The sequence below is a fragment of the Geotrypetes seraphini genome, chromosome 5 (assembly GCF_902459505.1).
Source record: "Geotrypetes seraphini chromosome 5, aGeoSer1.1, whole genome shotgun sequence".
NCBI lineage: Eukaryota > Metazoa > Chordata > Amphibia > Gymnophiona > Dermophiidae > Geotrypetes > Geotrypetes seraphini.
This window is the reverse complement of record NC_047088.1, coordinates 234479894-234505893: the sequence shown is the minus strand read 5'-3', so window position 1 is coordinate 234505893 and position 26000 is coordinate 234479894. Positions and strand designations below refer to the sequence as shown.

Genomic DNA, 26000 nt, shown 5'->3' with positions numbered 1-26000 from the left:
CTAACAAGCATTTAATTGGATACTGATGTAGCTATGCACTATTCTGTAACAATGAGCACCTAAAATGGGAAGGGAATGGGGACTTGTATTCCGGCAGTCCTCAAGTTACAGACACCTAACTTAAGTACAACTCATACTTAAGAATGCAGTTGCTGCTTCATTTGATTTCACTGAGCAGTATTTCCAGTGGCATAGACTCCTACACTTCTCCTTTAGCAGATTCAGGAATGATGCATGGCCACATTAAGAACAGTGTGTGGTTGTGCATTCTGTATCTTAAAGGGAACACTGGAGGGACAGTTGGCCCTTTTGTCAGCTGGGAACAGAAATAAGCAGTAAGAATCTTAAAATCTACAAGTTCTGAGTTACATACAAATCCGACTTAAGAACAGCTTTAAAAATGTAACTAATTCTTAACCTGAGGACTGCCTGTACTGCCTTTGGCTTTCAAAGTGGTAGACACTGGAGGATTAAATGACTTGCCCAGGGTCACAAGGAGTAGCGCTAGGATTTGATCTCACAACCTCTGGGTGCAAAGGCAGCGGTTCTACAAGTGAGCCATACCTTCCAGCCATTGGGGATGGTGTGCAACTCAAATGGGGGCATGACAAAGGGAAGGACATGGGTGGGTAAGGGCATTCACAAAAGATGTGCACAGCGTTACAGAATAACGGGGATTCACACCCAATTTGCACACCAGGATTTATATCAGGTTTCAGATGGTATAAGTCCCTTTCATCCAAAGTTGAGCATCAACATTTCGCACTCAACACTATTCTATAAAGAGTGCTCATCCCAAAGCACCCTTTATAGAATAGCATTGTGCTGAATTTTATTAAGACCAAAATGATAGAATTTAGCCCTTGGCCCATAACCATGTGTGATAGTGATTAGCAGGCTCTGAAAGATGTTGAGTAAAATGGAAGAAAGGGATGAGCCCTGTGGAGCTCCACACTTCAGTTAGAAGGTCCTTGAGTCGTTTGTATCAGAGGACATTGTGGAAGATCCAGTGGCGCAGCGAGGGTGGGTGGCAACCCCCCCATCACTCTCTTCTCTGCCCCTCCCCCCACCGTGCGTGCTCCCCTCCCATTCCCCTGTACCTGTTTAGCTCCCTGGCATAAGCAGCATCTCTAACTTGCTGCCTACGCCAACGATGGCTTTACCTCTGGCATCACTTCCTAGTCGTGGGATCCGGATGTAATGTCAGAGGAGAGCGCCGAGGCCAGTGCAAGCAGCAGGTTGGAGCTGCTGCTTGCCGGCAAAGCGCTAGAGGTATGGTGGTGGGGAACTGAAGGTGCGTGCATGATGGGGGGAGACGTGGGAAGGAGCAGGAGGGGGCGGAGAGGAGGAGAGGTGCCAGCGCCCCTACCAAGATGGCATCCAGGGTGGTTCACCTCCCCCTTACTACGCCACTGGGAAGATCTATGTACAAGTAATGAAGAGAATGATTTTAATGATAAAATAGAGCAAGGCAGTGGTCACAAAAGCTTTGAAAAAAGAAAAGATCAAATTTATTAAATCTAACAACCAGTAGCTAGATTTTATTTTAGCTTTTAAGATGATAAAAAATTTGCTTTATTTATATCAAAATTCAGATATACCTTATCATCTTTCTTTTCTAGAAGCACTCCTCTGTTTTTTGGGGTTTTTTTTTTTTTTTACAAACAACTGAATTTGGAGGAGTGGGTTCAAACCCCGCGCTGCTCCTTGTGACTCTGGGCAAGTCACTTAATCCTCCATAGCCCCAGGTACGTTAGATAGATTGTGAGCCCACCGGGACAGAGAGGGAAAATGCTTGAGTACCTGATTGTAAAACCACTTAGATAACCTTGATAGGTGGTATATAAAAAAATCCTAATAATAAACTTAATAAATAATAAATTTCCTCTTTTCCAATGTAAAATGTTTCTGTTTCAGGAAGTTTTCAAAGCCTTTCTAAACCTGACAATTTAGAAATTATTAGGCACTTACACAACTGAGTTTCCCTTTATATGCTTCAATAATTACCGGGGATGTTAGCCATTTCTAGACCATACAGTTCTCAGAATCTGTCATTAGGAAAGTTCCTAAAATACTTTTATATTAGATATGGCGTTCTCTGCTAACACTCTAAGGGCTCCATTTACAATGGTGCGCTAGTGTTTTTAGCGCACGTACCGGATTAGCGCACGCTAAAGCGCGCGCTAGCCGAAAAACTACCGTCTGCTCAAGAGGAGGCGGTAGCGATTAGCAGATACGGCATTTTAGCGCATGCTATTCGCGCGTTAAGGCCCTAACGCGCCTTCGTAAAAGGAACCCTAAGGGCTCCTTTTACTAAGGTGCACTAGCATTTTTAGCGCGCGCTAAAGATTAGCACGTGCAAACTATGCGCTAAACGAAAAATACTAACACAAGGTCTGTGGAGATGTTAGCATTGTAGCGCGTGCTAAGCTCACGCTAAAACCGCTAGCGCACCTTAGTAAAAGGAGCCCTAAGAGTTTGTTTTATTTTAAGCATTTTAAATTCAAAGATATGCTGCTATAAGGATTGACATTTCAATTTGTTATGTCTTTCAAAATTGTTTTACAAGTTGCAAAAATTGCTACTAATGAAGGAAAAGCTGTAGACAGTTTTTCGGCTAGCGCGTGCTAATCTTGGTCGTGCACTAAAAACGCACCGGACATCGTGTATTCGTGTATAAGATATGCTAACACTAGTCCCTTGAAGATGCAGCGTTTTGTTATGGGCAACCGGTGAACCAAGATCAGAGCTGGGGCGACAGGGTCGTGGCTTTTTAGATTCATTATTAGCCGGATTACTGCGTTTTGAACTCACAAGTCATCGAATGTTTTTTGCTGTTAGTCCATTGAATAATGCATTGCAGTAAACCAAGCAAGTGAAGATGAAAATCTTTCCTATATTTGGATTTTGTGCAATCTGTTCAAAACTACAATAAAAATGAAGAAAAAAGAAATTTAAGTTAATCCATGACATCTGGTACCACCTAGACAACATGTTTATTTAGCCACAAAAAGGGTGCCACATAAACATCTCATCAGAACTCCCTAATAGGTTTATAATAGGTTATGATGAGCCCCACAAAATACCCCAAGACCCACTATACCTATCTGTCTACAACCCCAATAGCTCTTATGGCTGCAGGTGCCACCTATATGGCAGCACAGTAGGTTTTTTAGGGGTTCATATTTTCCACCATTAATGTAGTGGTTAGAGTGGCTTATGGGCCTGGGTTCTCCTCTCTATGGTTTACTAGCCCACCTCCTAGACTACTTTGCAGCTCTACTAGGCTTTCTTATAGCAGATGCTGATGTTCTGGAAGCAGGTATGTACGTTTTTATTCTGAACTTTGTGGGGTCAGTGAACATGGGAGTGTGTTGGGGTCTTTACCTGTTTTTATATCGTCTAACTCACATTTAAGTTTCGTCCAAGATGTCTATTAAAACATTTAATTATCCCTGCAGGATGACTAAGTCTAGGTCGGCCACCATCCCGCCCTAACCGCTCCTTCAGAAACACCCCTTTCAGCTCTAGGCGCACAGCAGGATTAGAGGCCTAAAAAGTCCATGGATATGTCCAAAAAGTCATTTTGATTATCGGCACTTGGACGACCTGTCTTTTAGGATGACAAAGTGCTTACTTGGGCAGGTTTTTAGACGTGTTTTAAGTTTTGATTATGAGCACCTCACTGTTTCATATTGGATGGCTGTTGAATCTATTGTGTTTTTTACTAGTCTCTTGCTGTGCTGTCAGTTCCAGTCCCAGTGATTCAGTCCTGTTGTGTTTTCCTTGTTGCTGCTGTTGGTCAACAATGCACTCTTATTTTTGGAAGTTACAAGTCTGCTCTCGATCTGATTCCCCATCTGTTCTTCTCTATCACACATTCTCTCAAGAGACCGTTGAGATGTAGCTGCAGATGATGATTGTGTGAGGACTCTTTGCAAACCCGTTGTTTTGTCTTTACCAATTTCAGCTGAGCCTGCCTACAGTAAGGAATAACATTTGAGTTGCATCTTGTGTCTCTCAATGTCACTGGAATCAACTCATCCAATTAAAAGAGAGATAATTCTGCAACTTTTTTTGCTGCAGGAATGCAGATATTGATACACTCATCTTCACAGGAATCTCAGAAACTCTGCAGAAGCTGGGTGGGTCATGTCATCTTTGCTCCAGCAGTGAGGCACAAGAGTTATGATTATTACCGTATGTTTAATAAGCAGCTTAACTATCAATTTTTCAGAAATCTGATCCTGATCACAGTGGTGTAGCGATGGTGTGAGGTGCCCACCCCCTACCGCACATATCTCCTTTCCCTTCACCTGTACCTTTAGCAACAACTTCAACGTGCTCAACGTGACCACGTCGGCTCTCCCTCTGATGCCACTTCCTGTGCTTGGCACCTGGAAATGACATCAGTGGGTGCTGACAAGGTCGCCAGGAGCACATTGAAGTTGTTGCTCGCGGCGGTGAACAACTAGAGGTATGAGAAAGGGAGGAAGACACAGATGGCGGGGGGGGAGAGGAGTGGGAAGAGGGGTGATGGTGCTGGCGCCCACACTATGATAGCACCATAGGCGGACCCCTACTTCTTACTATGCTGGGTCTTAAATGTGCAACAGATTACCCAATGAGAGCTAGCATTACTAAATATCTATACTCCAATAGATGATTTGTCATCCAACTTTCAGGACTTGACAGATCCTACCTCTTGGGGATGTACAGATTATCATGGTGAGGGACTTTAATGACGTTCCTGATCCAAATCTAAACAACCTTTATGATCTGACAAGCCTACTAGGGCACCAAAGCTTTATTATTCCTGATCTCCGCCTTTGGTTTGACAGATCTTTGTAGGCTAACCTATTCTGTGAAGAAAGGTTTTACTTTCACCAGTCTTTTTTTCAGGAATTGACTACTTTTTGATGTCTCGTTCACTGTCTTCCAATGCTGTTTGTTCTCAAGTGGGAGACTTTTTAGTGTCTGACCATGTGAACATTCTCCTCAGAATTAGTCTAGCAATAGAATTCAGAGTCTACTGTACATGTTGAAATAAATTACTATTTTCACTTCACTGACTCTTGTGAGCTGCCCTCTCATGTCATCTAAGATGTGTTCAGAGCTATCCTGGGAGAGGCTATTATAGTGTTCATTGCTTGAATACTGAAGCAGATATCAGTGAAACTTTGGAATCTTGAATTGGAAATTTATCAACTTGAAATTTGCCTTAGTCAGAGATTGTGTACAGATTATATAATTTGAAGTATTGTTTCAATGTTTACTTGCTCTACAAGTAGGGCTAGCGATATTTATGTTAAAATTGAGACACTGTTCAGAAAACAACAAGATGAATCACACTCTGGCTCTGTATCTGAACAGTAAATGGAATAGAGAGAATCAAAAGGATTCTGTCATCTTCTGGTTTAACAATGAGAGCAGATGATCAAATCTTGCAAGTTTGGCAATAATTTTGTTCTCATATTTATACTTCGGAAGTCCATAATCCTTCAGCAGCTATCTTAAGCTTTCTTATTTCATTGCCTTATTTCATATGACTGAGTGAAACTAGCTGGCAATCCCTTGAGAAATTAGTAGACCTTCAGGAAATCCATAAACCCATCAAAGCCATGCCATCTCATAAAATGCCTGGCACTGATGGTTTCACTGCTGAATTTTATAGAATTTTTAATACTAAATTGACTAATAGACTTCTAACTTTTTTACCAGCATTTTATTTCCTCTGGTGAGATGTATGGTACTTTTTGCAGAAGCACAGGCCATAATGGTGGAGACACCTAGTAGAGATTCTTTGCATGTTAAAAATTACAGGCCAATTCCTCCTATTAACTGGATTGCAAGATCAATGTTAACAATTTGACCTCTAGATTACAAATGGTATTAGATCCTTTAATCAATATGGATCAGAGTAGTTTCATGTCAACACTTGACTGTTTTGTCATTTTCTGTTAGCAGCAAAAATTCTGGATGAGCATGCCTTTTTGGTGCCCTTGGATGCCGAGAATGCATTTGACAGAGGCGAATGAAAATATGTTTTTGCCACTTATGGGCTTTGGTCATCAGATTATTTTCATGCTTTGAGTGTTGTACAGCAGTTGCATTGCCCATATCTGCATTCATGGGAAACTGGCTAACCATTTGTACTCACCAGGAGCACCAGGCAAGATTGCCCTCTGTTGCTGCTGCTATTTATCATTGTGCTGGAAATAGGGTTACCAGATTTCCTCTTTAAAAAAGAGGACACATGGCCCCGCCCCATTCTGCCCCTGTCCTACACAAACCTCACGTCTCCTTCCATGAGCTCTGGGCTGTGTCTAGAGGAAGTCGATGCAATGACATCATGCTCATACGCTCTTGCAAGTGATGTCATCACGTTGACGTCCGAACATGTGCAGAGGTCCTCCAGATGTGGCCCTGAGCTCAGGACCTTCCAAAACCCGGAGAAACTGTCAACAGATATCTTCCTACTTGGGGTCATGACACCAATAATGCTTCACAACATTCATTCCTTCTAGAACACCTGGCATTGGTCACATGTGCAGAACACAAATAAACCCTATGCAAATACAGGACCACAAACTAAAAGTCCTAATATACACAAACGAAACTCTAAAATGCCAAAGAAATAGAAAGAAATGCATTTCTTCCTGAACAATGCAAAATATAGATAGCAAATGTAAATTCAGAAATCGAACACATTTCAATCACTAAACTGAAAATAAAATCACTTTTCCTACCTTTGCTGTCTGGAGATTTCATTTTTCTACTCATCTTTTCTCAGTCTCTGGATGCACTTCATTCTGTCTGTGCTCTTAACTCTATTTTCAGGGCCTTCTTATCCATTTGCTGTTTTTCTCTCCTTCACTTTCTGCCCTACATCCATCTTTGGCATTAACTTTTGACATTCAACTTTCTTCCATTTTTCTGCTTCCTCCTCAAATCTATCTACTTTTCCATGTCTTAACTTCCCATCTATCCATGTGCACTATCTCCTCCCTCTCTGCCCTTCCCCACCATCCATGTGTGCCATCTCCTCCCTGTTTCTTCTCCCCTATTCCCATATATCCATAAACAGCATTTCATCCATCTCTTTTCCCTTCCCCACCCCTCCCATCTCTGTGCACCTTGTCCTCCCTCTCCTAAGGTCTGACATCTGTTTTCCCCCTTTCCCCCTCCTATGTCTAAGATCTTTATCCTCTCCTTACCACAGTCTGGCCTCTCTCCCCTCTTTCTTTCCCTACTCCCCCTTTAGGTTTGGCATCTCTGTCTTTCACTTCCTCTCTCCCTGATTTAGTCTGGAATCCCTCCCTCCTCCTCCTTTTTCCAGGTATGACATCTCTCTCTTCCTCCCCCTTCCCCATCTAGTGGTCTGGCATCTAACTGTCTTCTTCCCTTCCCCTCCCCCCCTTCCCCATGGTCTGGCATCTTTAACTGCCCCTTCCGTTTCTTCCCCTGGATATCTGGCATCTTTCCTTCTCTTTCCTCTGCATCCCCACAGCCCAGCATTTGTTTTACCATCCCCGTAATATCCCCCCCTTCCCTGCTGCCTTTGGTGACCCAGAAGCTTTCTTTCTGTTACTGTTTCCCACCTAAGCGGGGACAGGAAGCATTAGCCCTGATGTTGGCAAGAGGCATACAAAATAATTTCTTGGTTTCAGATTATGGTGGGAACCAACTCCTAGCTGATAGTCCTCAAAAAGCTTGCACTAGACTTCCACTCTCACTCAGAAATAAAGCAGATCATGTCAAAGATGAACTGTTAACTCTACTCCATTTCTTCCCAAACGGGAAGAAGCACACTCTTGAATGGTGAAAAATGTCTCTAAAGATACAGTTCAACTATGTACAGCTTTTCAATTCCTTTACTCTGCAACAGTTAGCTCCTAGGTTCAAACTAGTCAGTTGGTTGGGACTAACCCTAAGACTCATTCTTCCAAGAATGAGATGTTGCACTGGTCTGTTGGTGAGCTCTGACTAAAAGACAAATTTACCACCAAGAACTAGGTCTTAAATCTCCTCTGGAGTGAGATCATTTTCTAAGACCACCTTCCAGGAATTCCAAGAGCTAGACTTTCCTTTAGGCTTCTGGAAGTCAAAGGGCTAGACTTTCCTTTAGGTTTCTGGAAACTGCTGGAACCCAAAGGCTGGAGTCCCTGATAGTTTCAGAGGTGCCTACTAGTCTAGGATTGTCCAGAAGAGCCTAAAGTTAGAGAAACTTTACTAATTGAAGTTTTTCTCATTAATTTGTATGTGCTTGATCACAAAATATTTTTTGTACAATTTGTTAGTCTCATCCTGGAGTCACACAAAGTCAATTATTACAGTTGGTTGACAATATAGTGGCATTAGTCTTCAGTACTATTGTTAGCAACAGTGGTGTGAAGAAAGATGCTGCAAAACTGTTGAAAGACACAATTGGTAAGAAGCTCTTCTGTTTGACCTACAGGCATCATATCTTTGACGTAGTTATTGGGGCAGTATGAAGGGTCTGTTTGGTAAAGCTACAGGGACAGAAATGAACTGTTTACAATTTTCAAGAAACCGTGGGCCATACTAGATAAGCAGGATGAGAAACTTCTGACATTGAAAGTTGACAAATTTTGGCTAGTGGACACAAGAAACAAGGTTATTGAGGAACTGACTGCAGTCCTAACAAGCAGTAACACCACTTTTACCATGTGATGACTGTCATGAGTGCATTGAAAACACACTTATGATTCTTGGAATAGCATCTCTTTGTGGTGTACATTTCATGAATCCAGGAGCAATACATCAAGCTTACTGGATGGCCTGTAACATATATGGAACAAAAATATTTATGTTTTCCAGTCAACTACCGTACGACAAAGAGATGATTGTGAAACTGGAGTGAGTCGGGAACAAAAACATGTGTAGATGACGATGTCCAAGATGCAGGTCTTTATTGAACATATAGTCAATTAATCCAAAAATGGGTCCTAGACATCTCGTTATATGGATTAATTGACTGTATTTTCAATAAAGACCTGTATCTTAGACATCGTCATCTCCACAGTGTTTTTGTTCCTGTCTTGGTTGACCTTCGGGTCTGTGGAGTATTAAGGGTCAATTTTTGTTTGTTGACTGGAGTGAGTCAACCATTTTCTGGCGCTCTTATGTGCCACAGTGGATGAGAGCGTGCAAAGCACAAAACACACCCATTCTTGATCTGCAATTTTTCTGTGACATACATGAGTATGAGTTGATTGTGAAGTCACTGACATCGTGTTGGGAAAAAGTTGTCTAACCACTGATGGTACCTGAGAGAAGAAGTTATACTGTTTGCACTTTTCAGCAAACATGCTTTAATCACCAGCAGTGTCAAAACAGGACATTGCATCAAAGCTGTTGAACACATCATTACCTGAACAGTTTTGTTGGGGCAAGCCAGTTTACAAGCAGGTAAACTAAAGCATGTCATTGGGAGACTTGGTTGAACCTGTTTCATACTCTTGGTATTACATGAGTTAGGTGCTGCTAAAGCTGCCTAGCGATGCCTAATTAAAATCCATGCCTAACCTAAATTAAGGTCCTCTTTTACTAAGGTGCGCTAATTGATTAGCGTGCGCTAATTGATTTAGCGCACGCTAAAAGCTAACACGTGCATGTTAGTCTATGGACATGTTAGCATTTAGCATGCACTAATTCAATTAGCATGTGCTAATCAGTTAGAGCACCTTAGTAAAAGAGGGGGTAAATCAATTAGCTTAAATGCCATGGCAATTGACCATGCCATTGAAGTTAATTGAACAATTAAAAAAATTAAAATTAAATTTAGGAATGAATTCCACACATTGCCTAGTGACGCTTAAATCAGGTCGCCTTCAGACACCTACTGACACCTCCCTGAAAAGTAGGCATGGTTGAGGTGGAGAATAGATGGGGTTGGTCTAGGTGTAGCTAGGCATCTGAGTTATGCACTAGTAAATTAAGTCCGGTAAAATCTGACCTAATATAATAATAATAATAATAACTTTATTCTTTTATACCGCCATTATCAAAAGTTCTAGGCGGTTTACATTAAGAAGAACAATCATACCATAAAAATACAAAAATTGCAATAAAATACAAGTTACAATCTGTAAGAGAATTCCAATGTTAAGTGATAAATTTATCAAACAGAGTGGTCTTAACTAATTTACGGAAAGAACAATAAGACGTGGCTTGATGGATACATTCATCTAACCATGATTGTAATTTACCTGCCTGAAACGCTAAGGATCTATCCAAAAAAGGCTTATATCGACAGCCATTTATCTTGGGATAGGCAAATAAGTGAGAACTTCTGGTCTCCCTCAATGTCCTATATAACTCAAAATGAGGGGAAAGGTAAATAGGAGAATGTCCCAATATTAGCTTAAAGCAGATACAAGAGAATTTAAAAAGAACTCTTGCCTCCAATGGCAACCAATGTAATAGACGATAGTACGGACTGACTTGATCATTCTTTTTTAAACCGAAGATCATCCTAACAGCCATATTCTGGATTATCCTCAATTTTTTCAAGATTTTCTTAGGAGATCCCAAGTAAATGATATTACAATAATCTGGCGCCTTTCTCCAGGTTGCCTAGTGATGCCTAGGCACCGCTAGGTGGGATTCTATAAAAGACACTTAGCAGTTGATTGGCAACCTTGCTGAGTGGTGCCTACAATGTAGGTGTTGCAAGGTGCCATTTATAAACTCTGACCCTTACTGACTACATAATAGGTGGGGTAGGGGAACATTAGCATGTGGCTATTAATAGGGAAAATAGAAAAAATGGCTTTAGTGCGCTAGAATGTAGGATGCCCTAAGGCCACATTTTACTGCAGTTCGGCTGACCTAACAGGTCTTGTCCCATTTGAATTCAGTTGATTTTTCAAAGATTAGAAATTCAGGGCTTCACTATTTCATTCTGTCACCTCTTTATTTTCTACTTGCCTTTTTTCTTGACCCTTCTTCCATCTTTTCTCTGCTTTCCCTGTTATGTCGTTCGGACTTTTATCTCTCACTTTATTCTCGAACTATGTACAGTGTTTGAGAATAAGAGGTGCCGGAGGCTGAAATTCTGGAAGAGAGGACATTCTCAAAAGATTTTGGTCCCTTTTTCAGAATCAGAAGAAATTCAGATTGAGGCCAATAGCAGTTCTTTCTTGCTCTAATGTACTTGGGTTCAACTTGTGTTCGCCTTATTTTATTGGATTCCTCTGAAGACCTTAAACCAGAGGATCCTCTGAATTTCAGTACTATGTCTAGCGGACTACAACGTTACATTATGTCGGAACCGGAAATGCATAGAGCTTCATAGACCTTCTATCATAAATAAAAAGATAAAAATTTAGCTAAAAAATGATGAAAACAGCTAGAGGCTATTCCTGAAAATATTTGCACTATACAGGATTTAAAATCAACAAAACTCTGGTTAATGATGTTTTCTGTATATACTTCCCATGGTCTTGTGGGTCACTTAAAATTCAGTGGTTGGCTTCATGCATCCCATGGGCTGCTGGTTGTTCACCCTTGCTTTAAAAAGCACATTTAAGTATACCTGTTCAAAACTACTGACTTAGCCCAAAAAATATGAGATTCCAATAAGATAACCCTACCAATAGTAAGTATATACCATTCATGTGTTATTACAGAGGAATGTTTTAAAGGAAGGGAAATTATACTTGCCCGAAGACCTTGTATTTTTTGAAGTATTTACATGCTTATATCTCTACTCCATATCCCAGACTTTTTTTTCTCACTCTCTTTATTGACGCACCCGATCCCTGCTGGCCTGAGGAGTTTTATGTGGGCATGCTCTCTTGCTTGCCAATAAACTGATACTGCTCCTCTGACTAGATTCTGCTCCCCCCACAGTTTCTGAATGGCGTACATTGATGTTTCACCAAATAAAGATGGAACACATGGACATTACCAGAGAGTGGTAGAAAACTGGGAACGCTCTTCCGGAGTCTGTCATAAGGGAAAACACCCTCCAGGGATTCAAGACAAAGTTAGACAAGTTCCTGCTGAACAAGGATGTACGCTGATAGGGCTAGTCTCAGTAAGTCACTGGTCTTTGACCAGAAGGCCGGCGTGTGAGTGGACTGCTGGGCATGATGGACCATTGGTCTGACCCAGCAGCGGCAATTCTTATGTTCTTATTACTAATATGGACTCTGTTAAGGACTTCCAGCTTCAGATGGTCTAGGAGCCCTTATGGTCTTCTTTAACAGCTTATGTTTGTAGTAATGTGCTGAATATCTAATTGAGTGATCTTCTTTATTCTCGAGTATGGTTGCTCCATCTGTCTCACCTCCTTCATTTCAGTCTATATTTTCCATTTCACCCCCCCCCCCACCTTTTTAAAAATTTATTCTCTGGGTGGGTGGTTGGGGGGGTTGGATTGCTAATACGATTTGTTCAAACAGATTACTGTACGGTTCTGTTCTGCTGCTTGTTTTTCTCTATTTGATCGATAAAATATATTTGAAATAAAGGGCTCCTTTTACAAAGCTGTGCTAGCGGTTTTAGTGCATGCTTAGCACGCGCTAAATTGCCCTGCGAGCTAGACGCTAACTCCAGCATTGAGCTGGCGTTAGTTCTAGCCACATAGCACGGGTTTAGCGCACGCTAAAATTCTGTGTGCGCAAAAACCCTATCGCAGCTTTGTAAAAGGAGGCCAAAGGAAGGAAAAGATCTCAGTAATGCTTTAGCACAGGTTATCAGACTATAACACATTCATATTTTCTTTGTTTTAAGTTACTAGACCAGTGGAGCTAAAGTCATGTACTGGCCATATACCTGCTACATCTCAGCTCTGCAGTGTTCAGTGCCCTGTGGCTTGTGTGGTGTCTTCATGGTCTGCATGGGGGCTGTGTATTTCTGAAAACTGCCAAGAGCCCCAAAGAAAGAAAGGTATGTATTAAATTGGATTATATAATGCTTTAATTATAATTCAAGTCTTGTAAATGTATTTATTTTAAAAATTCTTTCCCGCCTATTCCTAGGCGGTTTACAAAATACAGTCATAAAATACAGGCACATACAATAGTCATGCACAAACAAACACCAAATACAGTGCTCCTCTGGTCATTTGCGGTCGGCAATTCGCGGTCCCAGTCATTCGCGGTATTTTCCGATCGCGAATGACCAGGCAGGAGAGGGCAGCCGGAGAGGTAGGAGAGAGAAGCCGGTGCGCTGGCGAGTGAAGGAAATCACTCGAGGTATACTCCGACCACCTCTTCCTGCACTAAAGTCGGGCCTCACCAATCAGGAGCTGCATGTCAAAGCAGCTACTAATTGGTGAGGCCCGACTTAAATGCAGGAAGAGGCGGTTGGAGCACAACACGAGTGATTGCCTTCACTCGCCGGCGCTCTGGCTCCCCTCTCCTGCCTCTCCGGCTCCCCTCTCCTGTCTTCCCCGCTTAAAACCATATTTGCGGTTTTTCAAGATTCGCGGGGGTTTCTGGAACGGAACCCCTGAGAATATCGGGGAGTACTGTACTCCAATTTCTTCAAACCAGATAATTTACCTGACATGGCCAACCACCTATATATGTTGTCATAGATCGAGAGTAAGCAATCATTTAAATGCTTCCATGAATAAAGTGATTTTTAATACCTTCTTAAATTTTTGAAAGTTCAAAAGAGCTCTCAATGGTCCTGTTTAAATTGTTCCATAAAGTCACTCCTGCTAAAGAAATAGCAGATGTTCTTGTGCTTTCATAATGCACTTTTGAAAAATCTGTCAATGACAGTCGTAAATGGCATAGTACCTCCTATGTAAATGTCAGAATTTTGAGAAAAATTAATAATTAAAATCATGCTATGTTTGTACCTATTTTGCAAACTCCCCCCGGGCATCTGCTCCCACGCCTTTATAGAAAAAAAAGGAGGGGAGGCCTTTTTCTACAAAGGCGTGGTAGTGGCTGCCCGCGGCAAACACTCTGATGCCCATTGAATTCATATAGGCATTGGATCAATCACTGCGGCCCGCCACAACAATTGACTTTGTAAAAGGGGGACTCTTTTATCCCATATTCCGTGGCCCAACGCCTTCTTTTTAAAAAATTTTGTTCCAGTTAAGACACATTTTTTTTTTAAATCAATGCAGTGAATGACACCTACAGCATATGTGTCTGATTCGCACCTAAGGATGTGCCTATGCACACCTACAGATGCCTAAGGCTGGTGTTTATTGTGGCCTTAGGCATCCGTAGGCATGCCTAGGTGCTTCTGTAGGCTCGAGTCAGACACCTTAAATGTAGGCCTGTGAAAGGCTGGCCTATATTTAAGGTGTATATACAAAAAATAGACATAATTCTGGATGTGGTGCCAATCGGTGATTGACATGTGGTAGGCGACCATTTTGCAGGTGCCTACTGCGGCACCACCATTTCCAGAATCTGGCCCTTCGTGTCTATCTCATGCATTTTTTAACTCGCGTGAGTGGACTGCTGGGCACGATGGACCACTGGTCTGATCCAGCAGCGGCAATACTTATGTTCTTATTCTTGTTAACCAAATGTGGAATAACGAATGTGCATCTTTAGGCAACATTTGTAAAGCCTACTTATATGTCTGTTTTCATGTCAGGAGACTGAAAAAAAACATGCTAACTTTTTTACCAATCTCAGTTTTGGAAAAGCTGATTTCATGTTTATACGCATATTAAAAGGTATTATTTTTCTTCTTCAGGGTTTAAAATGAGAAGACGATACGTTATTGGGGAATCAATTGGCAGTGGTGAAAGTTGCTCCCATTTGGTGGAATCACTTCCTTGTGAAGATCCCACGTGTTTTCGGTGGGTCAGTTCTGGAAAAGGAATTTGCGTAGCTGATAATGGAGATTGTGGGCAAGGAAAATATATACAGAAGGGAGAGTGCAAAAATGATGAAGGCAAGTACTGTGAACAAAAGAATGGTCTTCTCATGTGATCAGGCCAGTTTTTTTCCCTTTTCAAAATGTTTTACTCAAACATAACTTCAATAGTGCATTTTCATTCCAACTATAAATTAAATTCAGTAGTATTTTGACTCATTTATCATCTGCAGAGTTGAATTTTGATTTTCTGCAAAGCCTTCAGGTTTGGGAAGATTTGATTATGTTCTACAAATATACTGTGGGGCTCATTTTCAAAAAAAGCAAAACGTTAAAAAAAAAAGGCATATAGGGGCAGATAGATGTTTTTCTTGCCAAACCCTTCCAGTTTGCTATTTTTGAGACCTATTTTTTAGATGGATATCTGTGCCATTCAACTGCAGTTCCTCTAAGGCCCTCTTTTACTAAGATGCTAACCGATTAGCGTGCGCTAAACGCTAACGCAGGCATGCTAGTCTATGGACGCATTAGCGTTGAGTGCCCGCTAATCAGTTAGCGCACCTTAGTAAAAGAGGGGGTAAATCTTAAGGGGGCATGTTAGAGGCGTGGTTGGAGTGGGAATAGGGCGGGCTTATAACCTGTTCATTTTTCTGGCATAATCAAATTTTTTACAATACACTCATGGCATAATTTGGACGTTTGGGGCTAGGCCTGTTGTAACAATGAATAAGTGCCAAATGGTACCCATCTGACCAGATGACTACTGGAGAGATGTAGGCATACCTCCCTACATTCCCCCTATGATCACTGACATCCATCCCACCCTCCCAAAGATGTAAATGAAACAGTACATACCTAACTGTATGATAGCTTCAGATGGTGTGGACAGTCCTTTTAGACCAGCAAACAGGTCTCTGGTGCTCAGTGCAGTGAACTGCAGAGAAGGGGACCCAAGTCCATATCCCACTCTTTCTACTACACTTGTGGTGGAGCATGTGAGCCCAGCAAACCCCACCGGACCACCATATAGGTACACCTGCAGGCATAAGGGCTATTGTGGTGATGTGCAGTGAGAGATTAGAGAAACTGAGCCTCTTCTCCCTTGAAAAGAGGAGACTGAGAGGGGACTTGATCAAAACATTCAAGATAGTGAAGGGAATAGACTTAGTAGATAAAGACGGGTTGTTTACCCTCTCCAAGGTACAGAAAACGAGAGGGCACTCTCTAAAGTTGAAAGGGGATAGATTCCGTACAAACGTAAGGAAGTTCTTCTTCACCCAGAGAGTAGTAGAAATCTGGAACGCTCTTCCGGAGGCTGTTATACGGGAAAACACCCTCCAGGGATTCAAGACAAAGTTAGACAAGTTTCTGCTGAACCAGAACATTCGCAGGTAAGGCTAGACTCAATTAGGGCACTGGTCTCTGACCTAATGGCTGCCACGGGAGCGGACTGCTGGGCACAATGGACCACTGGTCTTACCCAGCAGTGGCAATTTTTATGTTCTTATGGGTGCACTAAGTTTGTGGTGGGTTTTGGAGTGCTCACCACACAATATACTGAGATGTGTATCTGAAACCTTTTATGTAAAGTTCACTGCATTTCCCCCTGAGGTGCCCCACTGCTCTTCTGGGCCAGTCTACTAGAAATGCTGGCCCTTCCTACATCCCAATGTCTTATTTTGTGCATTTTTCTTCTGGACATGTGTTTTTCCAAAATGGTTTAAAAAGATAGATGCACATTTGAAAAATGTTTTGCAGTTTTGAAAATGGGCATGCTTGGTACTGGATTTTTGTGTATCTTTCGTAAATTGTCCAAACGTAGATTTGTTAACACTGATCACAAAATTCGTGCAATCTCACCACATTCATTGTAGTTGTTTTAAGGATCTTCGGAAGTTAGTGCAGTAATTCCTCATTCATATTTTTATAAAGAACTGCTAAAATCCATGAATTTTGTGATCAGTGTTAAGAATTCTAATGCAATTAAAGAATTAAATGCCGCAAACCTAGATTTGGACATCATGTCGAAAATGACCCTCTGTATTATTATATCAGCCGGATTCTATATAGGTCACCCAAAGATGGGTGTAGATCGCAGATCCATGTGTAAACCAGCTAGCTTATTAGGTGCTAACAATTAATAATTAGCGTTAAGCATTTAATTGCTACTAATTAGGAGTTATGCACCAATTTGCTGTATGCCTTATTCTATGCCTAAATTTCACAGCTTGCGGCTCCAAAGGGGGTGTGGCCATGGGAAGGGCATGGGTGGGTCAGGGGCATTCCCAGAAATTAAACATGATGTTATAGAATAGCTGTATTTATGTATAAGAGAACATGAAATGATTTTTCTCTTTTGAAATAACCCACTGTAGTCACATCATTGGAGGGGACTGTGTGTCTTTGTACCCTACCCCACCCTATCCTCCCCAAACAAGTAAGTCATTGGCCATCTATGCTTATACACCTGTCAAAAATAATAACAACCCTTTTCCCATCCAACAGAACGTTTCCTGAAAATAATTCTCTAGTGTGCACAATCTTCTTTGGTTTTCTATTCCAGTAAAATCTACATTTTCATGCCGTCCTTATCTTGCGTTCTGTTTAATAGTATGCACAGGTCTCCGTGGTTTTAAAAGTGCTACAACTCAATCAAATGTTAGTTCTAGTGATTTATGTATTGTAATCACAAAATCTGAAATTGCAAGGAACTGGCTTCTGTTCAAAATAAATGGTACTTTTGTTTAACTTAATAAGGTAATAGAAAGAAATAAAACAAAGGAAATAATGTAATGCCTTTTTTATTGGACTAACTCAATGCATTTTATGATGAACTTTCAAAAGTAACCCTTCTTCTGGAATCCTGTGGATTACAGGACTGGAGGCAACATGGATTCACTAGAGGTAGGTCTTATCAGACAAATCTGATCAATTTCTTTGACTGGGTGACCAGAGAATTGGATAAAGGATGTGCACTAGAATTAGCAAGACTTACAATAATACAGAATACAGTGGTCAGAATGATTTATGGCCTTAAAAAATTGGATCATGTTACACCCTTTTATTGCGAATTGTATTGGCTGCCAATAGAAGCCCGGGTATTGTTTAAACTAGACTGTTTCTGTTACAAGGCTGTTTATGGTACAGCTCCTTCTTACTTAGTCAATAGATTTTCTTTAGCATCATACAGACATAGTAGAAGAACTCATCCTTTGTTTAATTTTCCATCTATCCAGGGTTGCAGGAGTAAGAATTTTCTAAATCATACTTTGGCATCTCAGCCAGCTCTTCATGACAACAAATTCCAAATATTGTTGCTTACTACCCATTCCTATGGCCATTTTAGAAAACAATTGAAGACCTATCTTTTTTCTAAATATTTGACTGTTTAACGAATCATCTTATTTTATGTAACATGTTTACTTTTATAACTTTTTGTAAACCGCGTTGAACTTTGGTTACACGGTCAATAAGCACAATGTTATGTTATGTTATGTTATGGTGTATTTAGATTTTAGCAAAGCCTTTGACGGGCTGGATCAGGAACTGGATGAGTGGAAGGCGACAGAGGGGAGCTATCAATGAAGATCGCTCTGAGGAAAGGGATGTTACCAGTGGTGTGAATTAAGGTTCTGTTCTTGGGCCTGTTCTTTTTAACATTTTCATAAATGATATTGCTGAAGGGTTGTTGGGTAATATTTGCCTCTGTGCGGATGATACCAAAATCTGCAATAGAGAAGACATGCCGGATGGTGTGAATAACATGAAGAAAGACCTGGCGAAGCTTGAAGAATTGTCTGAAATTTGGCAGCTAAAATTTAATGCTAAGAAATGCAAGATCATACATTTGGGCTGCAAAAAACAGAGGGAACGGTTCAGTTTAGGGAGTGAAGAACTTATGTGCATGATGGAAGAGCAGGACTTGGGTGTGATTGTATGTGATGATCTTAAGGTGGCCAAACAGGTTGAAAAAGTGACGGTGAAAGCTAGAAGGATGCTAGGTTGCATAGGGAGAGGTATGGCCAGTAGGAAAAAGGAGGTATTGATGCCTCTGTATAAGACTCTGGTGAGACCTCATTTAGAATATTATGTAAAATTCTGGAGGCCACACCTTCAAAAAGATATAAAAAGGATGGAGTCGGTCCAGAGGAAGGCTACTAAAATAGTGTGTGGTCTTCATGATAAGGCGTATGGGGATAGACTTAAAGATCTCAATCTATATACTTTGGAGAAAAGGCGAGAGAGGGGAGATATGATAGAGACGTTTAAATACACATACTAATCACACCTATCCCCAAAGATCAGAAAAACTCAATAGCCCTGATATCCAACTATAGGCTCTTAGCGAGCATCCCCCTATTCACTAAGCTACAGGAACGACTGGTCAACTTGGAACTAGTGAACTACTTAGACAAATTTAACATCCTTAGTGAACATCAATCAGGATTTAGAAAGGATTACAGCACGGAAACAGTTATAGCTTCCATCCTTAACCACCTTTATGGTCTTTTCAGCAGTGGCACAAGCACTCTGATTTTACAACTAGATCTTAGTAGTGCTTTCGATCTAGTAGACCACAAAATAATGCTACTATGCCTAGACACAATGGGGCTCTCAGGAAAAGTTAAGAACTGGTTCCAGGACTTCCTAACAAACAGATCGTACCGAATGGGCAGTGATGGGAATTACTCTAGCCCATGGAAAAACCCCTCGGGGGTTCCCCAAGGTTCTCCACTATCACCCACAGTATTCAACATTTACATCTCATCCTTAGGACATCTATTACAAAAGTTAAACTTAAACTATTACATATGCTGATGATATTTCTAGTTTAATCCCCTTAAATAACATAACAAATGAAATTCTAGATCACATCATCTAGATCACTGAAATTGAAACATGGACAATCAACTTCAAACTGAAACTAAATACAGAAAAGACAAAACTCTTCTTGGCAAGCCCTAAGGACCAAATTGCCAGAACATCGCTAAAATTAAATGGCCACGAATTCCCAATTTCTAAAACTATAAAAATACTGGGAATCACACTAGACACTCATCTAACCATGGCTGACCATACGAACTTAGTGGTGAAGAAATGCTTTTGTACACTGTGGAAATTAAGGACCATTAAAAAATACTTTGATGCTACATCCTTTAGATTACTGGTGCAGTCCCTGGTCCTACCAATACTGGACTACTGCAATATCATTTATCTAGGTGTCCCAAAGAAAACAGTACAAAAATTAAGAATAGTGCAAAACACTGCAGTTCGCTTGATCTTTGGATTGAGGAAAAACGACCACATTAGCCCCTACTACAGAAGGTTACACGGGTTGCCAATGGAAGCGCAAATAATGTTCAAGTTTGCCTGTATTTGTTTCAAGCAGGTCTGGGGACTAGCACCTTCTTACCTACTACCACATTTCGTACTACACAATCCCACATGGTCAACCAGAAACTGTAACATATTTATATACCAAAGGATCACCGGCTGCAAATACAAGTCCTTTTTGAACAGGTCCTTCATGTTCCAAACAAGCAAACAGCAGTCCTGGATTGGTAATTTCATCAAAGGAGCCAGGCTGACCTACGGTGCCTTTCGAAGAGAACTTAAAACCGTACTGTTTGACAAATTCATCTCCTAAACAGAAGCCTTACTAAACTTCCTAAGTTTTATTTTCCCTCTGTCTATTTCTTGTGTAATATGTTGTTCCCTCATTTTCCACATTCTGCAACTCGTTGATTGTCCAGCTTCTATTCCCTGGGTTGCATACATGAGATCCATATTATTTAATTAAGTTTCATATTTTCCTTTTATCTATTTCTTGTGTAATAAGTTGTACCCTCACTTCTTGCATTCTGTAATTCACTGATTGTCTAGCCCTCGTTGATGTGAACCGCCTAGAAGTCACCTGACTATGGCGATATAGAAGAATAAAGTTATTATTATTATTACATAATATAAATGTGCATGAGTCGAGTCTCGAAAGGAAACTGCAATGAGAGGGCATAGGATGAAGTTAAAAGATGATAGGTTCCGGAGTAATCTGAGGAAATACTTTTTTATGGAAAGGGTGGTAGATGCGTGGAACAGTCTCCCGGAAGAGGTGGTGGAAACAGAGACTGTATCTGAATTCAAGAGGGCCTGGGATAGGCACGTGGGATCTCTCAGAGAGAGAAAGAGATAATAGTTACTGTGAATGGGCAGACTAGATGGGCCATTTGGCCTTTATCTGCCGTCGTGTTTTATGTTTCTTCAGATTAATAGTAGCTCATGGTAACTTAATGGTAACTCAGTTTTCATTATAACTCATTCTCCTTTGTTATTTCCAGTACAAATTTGCATCAATAAAGGGTCACTTTTACTAAAATATGCTATGGAGTTAGTAGGTGAATTAGTGTGTGCTAACTGTTAAGATAGACGCATGTGACTGTAACTGCTGATATCAACTGACATCAAAATTAGTGTGCATTAAATGCATACAGTCTGTTATGTGATGGGAAATATGTGAGTTATCCCCCAGAGTCTGTGTACGGTGCCCAAAATTGGTCGCCGATCCAAGATCTGTACACAATTAAATTGGCTAAGAAGATAATTATTGCCAATAATTGGGTTCTAATTGGCAACTATTTGGAATTGGGCACAAATTATATTACACGCCAGTTTATAAAAATGTACATTCAAATTGCTTAGCACACAATACATAAAAGGGGGTGTGACTGTGAGAGGTGAATAGGCAGGTCTGGGGCTTTCCTAAAATTTGCATGCAGTGTTATAAAATATTGGTGATATGCACACAAATCGGGCACCGGAAATTGCACCTGGTTTCAGCAGGCATAAGTTCTGGCACTGAAATTTGGATGTCAGAATTGGCACTCGATGCTAATTCTATGAGTGCTCATTATAGAATTTGCATTGCACACCAATTTTTGAGTGCCATTACTGAATCTAGCAGTATATGTATGAAATGGGTATGGATTGCACATTGCAGTTATCGTACATTACTGCGTGCTAACTGCCACTTTTGCATTTAACATAGGTGCGCTTATCAGTTATTAAATAGAAGGTGTATTTAAATACATTGGGTTGTTTGGTAAGCTGTTACACAAGAGAGAAGTTTTCTGTTGTTCCTCTCTAATTTTACATAGTAACATAATAAATGATGGCAGATAAAGACCAGAACGGTCCATCCAGTCTGCCCATTAGTTATACCCATTAAAAATTAGTGATTAAATTAATTTGTCTCTTTTGGGATATTTCTGGGACGTAGACTGTAAAGTCCACCTGGTATTGTCCTAGGTTCCAAATGCTGAAGTTGCCATCCAAGCTCTCTCCAGCCTATCCAACCATCCTGTTTGCAGGACATCTTCCATAAGTCTGGCAAGTAACATCCTCATGTTCCAAGTTAGTGGAGTTCCCATTCTACACCAAATCACCACTTATGGGACACAGACCGTGCAAGTCTGTCTGGTACCGGCCTTAGTTCTTTAATTTACTTCCTTCGTTTTCTAATTAGAGATCCTCTTATGTTTATCCCACACTTTTTTTAATTCCATCACTGTTTTCCTCTCCACCACTTTCCTCGGGAGGACATTCCAGGCATCTACCATCCTCTCTGTGAAAAAAATTTTTTTTAGCATTGCTCCCTGCAACCTCAAATTATGCCCCCTAGTTTTACCATTTTCTCTTCTCTGGAAAAGATTTGGTTCTATATTAATAGCTTTCAAGTATTTAAATGTCTGTCCCTATACATATTTAGCTCTACCAGTGTCTTCTCATACTTCTTTTGGTTCAAACCCATTACCATTTCCGTTACCTTTCTCTGGACCGCTTCGAGTCTTTTTATATCCTTCACCAGATATGGCCTCCAAAACTGAACACAATATTCAAAGTGAGGCCTCACCAAAGACCTAGACAGGGGCATCAACATCTCCCTTCTTTTGCTTGTTATTCCTCTTTCTATAAAGTCTAGCATCCTTCTGGCTACAGCCACCGCCTTATCACACTGTTTAGATGCCTTTAGATCTTCAGACACAATCACCCCAAAGGTTTTGCCTCTGATGCAGCTCTTAGGTGAAACATGGCCTCATCAGGCACATGTTACATTAAATTTATTTTTGTATGAATCATTATTACATTAAATTTATTTTTGTATGAATCATTATTCCATCTAAGCTGAGCAGGAATTCTCCAACTGCATTGTAGTGAGGGGTAGTGCTTCAATACTGTGTTTTCAATTACTAGGGACAGGCAGATTTCCTGGAGTTCTGGAGAACTTGCCTGTTCCTCGGTATTGAAATTATGATAGTGAAACAGCACCCCCCCCCCACACACACACACACACATACACAAACTAGCAAGACTGTACAGTACATAGAGGACTCCTGATCATGCTGCTTTCCAAACATAAGTATTGTCTCCACTCATACACCATCCCGGCACGATTTCAGATTATACCAAGGGTTCTATAAATACCTTAGCTGGTGCTGGACACAGATATAGTCTTGCCATCATGGGTGGACTATGATATAGATAGACTAGTGTTTAAGCCCGTTACATTAACGGGTGCTAGAATAGATTAGTCTTATCCAGTATGGCTATTCTTCTTATGTCTTACCCCCTCTATTCAGGCTCCCATTTCCCCTTTTACCTTCCCTATTTCCACCAACTTAAAAATCTGTCCCCTTTCTCTGTCCTTCACCTCCATAGAACTCCCTCTTCATTCCCCCTTCACTTATTCTTCCAGCTCCTATCTTCAGCCCCTTTCTCTCACATGCCCCCTTTTGTAGCCCCCTTCTCCCATCTCCTCCTTTTTTCATCCCCAGCTCCCTTCTCTCACACATTCCTTTATAGCCTCCAAACCCAACCCCCTTCTCATACCTACTCTTCCAGCCCTCAGTTCTAGGCCCAGTCTCCTTATCACACCTGTCTTCCTTTTCAGCCCCTTCTCTCACAACTCACCTTTTGCAGTCCCAAGCTCCAGCCCTCTTCTCCGAACTGTCTTCTTTAAACAGCCTCCTACATCAGGTCTCTTTACCCAAGAGCCCCACTTTAAAGCCTCTTTCCCTCACATGTCCCCTTTTTACAGCCCCAGCTCCAAACCCCTTTTTAGCCCCCCCAGCCCCCTTCTCACATCTTTTCCCTTTCAGCCTCCAGGCCCAGCACCCTTTTCTCACATACAGTATGTCCCTTTGCAGCCTCCTTCTCACACATATCCCCTTTTCTGCGCCCTTCTCTTACACATCCCCATTGTCAGCTTTTGCGGTGGCAGCTGCTGCTGACCACCAGCCATAACTCCATTAGAAAAGATCCTCGGACGGTTGGGAGTGATCTCCCTCTCCCCCCTTTTCTGGGCATCCGATCTTGTTCCAGGGGAGTTTACTTGGGGTGGGGGGGTCACAGCCGCAGGCATCGGGAGGAGTTTTTGTTGTTGCTTGGGGGGAGGGGGGTTCGGGAAATCGGGGGTGCCGCTGGTCTGTTACATGTGGGTGTCGTCCGGCTCCCCTAGAGCTGGTTACTGTTTAATCTGAAGGTGAACGCCAGTCCCAACTCTGTGCGATCATCCGCCCAAACTGATTCCCCGCTTGACCTCCCTTACCCGGGTTGCGTTAGCCAGCGCTAATGTGCGCAACGGCTCTAGCACCGGCTTCTCCACCCGGACCCTGAGCACGCGCCGCGCTCCGCCCCTTAGCTACCCGGAAGTACCGGGCTTCACTCACCTGCTCCCAGTAGGCCAAGAGAGAGGGCGGGAGGGGGCTGCCATGGTGATCTGGCCGACTCCCTGGTGACAGGAGCCGCTGCGGCACCTTTAAAGTGAAAAAATAACTCTGGCAAGGGAGCCGGCCAACTGGCAGTTCAAGTTTGAGCTTTGGTCTGGCCTGCTCCCTGCTCACCTTGCCATATTGTATTTTTTTATTTGAAAGACACAGCGGTGGCTCCTCTCATGATCCCCACCTGCGTCGGAAGTCCGACGCAGACGGGGATCGTGAGAGGAGCCACCGCCGCGTCTTTCAACTAAAAAATACAATACGGCAGGGAGCAGTCCAGACCGAAAAACAGAACCCTAAGCCATGAATGCACACTTCCTATGTGTGCTACAGCTCACGGAAAACGGACGCACGCATAGGAAGCGCGCATGCGCGGCTTACCGTTTTATTATATTAGATAGACAGATAGATATTTGAATGTTAGGCCCTTGGTTAATTGGCTAGTATAATAATAGAATGGAAAAGCAGTGAAGTCGAATGGAAGGTGGGAGATTGAAAGGCAGTGAATTTTATCTGCAGGAAAAATGGGGAAAATTAATAATATATAAAACATTGTGGAATTTGGCTATAACTTGCTTCAGATAATGCACTGAAAAGTATATCAATATATGACTAAAAAAAATCAAGAGATCAGACAGCAATGAAGTCGACAAATCCAAAATATGTGTCCTAATAACAAAGTTTATTCCATCACATAGGGCTCCTTTTACTAAGCTGCGATAGTGTTTTTAGCGTGTGCAGAATTGCTACGCACGCTAAACCCGTGCTATGCGGCTAGAACTAACGCCAGCTCAATGCTGGCATTAGCGTCTAGCACGTGCGGCAATTCTGCATGCGCTAAAACCACTATCGCAGCTTAGTAAAAGGAGCCCTAAATTTATTCCAGACTTGACATAAGTCATGTTTCGGCCCACATTGATCTTTAATCTAATTTGGCTTGCATGCCCCCCCCAAAATATTAAGGGTTAATAAAAGATTTCTCTTTGAAAATCAACTTGTGAGCCTGTTTCCTATGTTTATCGTAGCATCTATTTTTACCATATTTTTACTGAATCGAAACAAAACAGTACCTTATGGGCAAGTCACATCTGTCTGTCTCTCTGATCCAGTGTCACCAGAGAAACAGGTGGATGGATGATCATGAAATCTGAGATGATCCAAGAATTAATATTAAGAGGGAAATAGGGTGGGGGGGGAGGTGTATGTGTGGAGGGTGTTAATGAATTGGACAGATGAGAGAGTAGGCAGATGAAATATAGAATGCCTGTGCAAAGATTATGTAATATATATTCATGTAACTTTCTAATCTACAACTTTATTAAATATATAAATAAAATGTTTCATACATTTTACTAGACTAGATCAAAAATGGTTGTCTTTGATAACTATTGGGTAACTTTTTTGACA

At 41.5% G+C, this 26000-nt stretch overlaps 1 protein-coding gene across 7 annotated transcripts in view; it reads left to right on the top strand.

The window, feature by feature from the left end:
• Positions 1-26000, top strand: part of THSD7B (thrombospondin type 1 domain containing 7B) — a 924116-nt gene that overhangs the window by 378538 nt on the left and 519578 nt on the right. For all 7 annotated transcript variants that reach the window (XM_033944565.1, XM_033944564.1, XM_033944562.1 and 4 more), the window contains 2 exons: positions 12763-12918; positions 14701-14901. In XM_033944565.1, coding sequence (XP_033800456.1) covers positions 12763-12918; positions 14701-14901 — 357 coding nt within the window. The remainder of the gene's footprint in view (positions 1-12762; positions 12919-14700; positions 14902-26000) is intronic.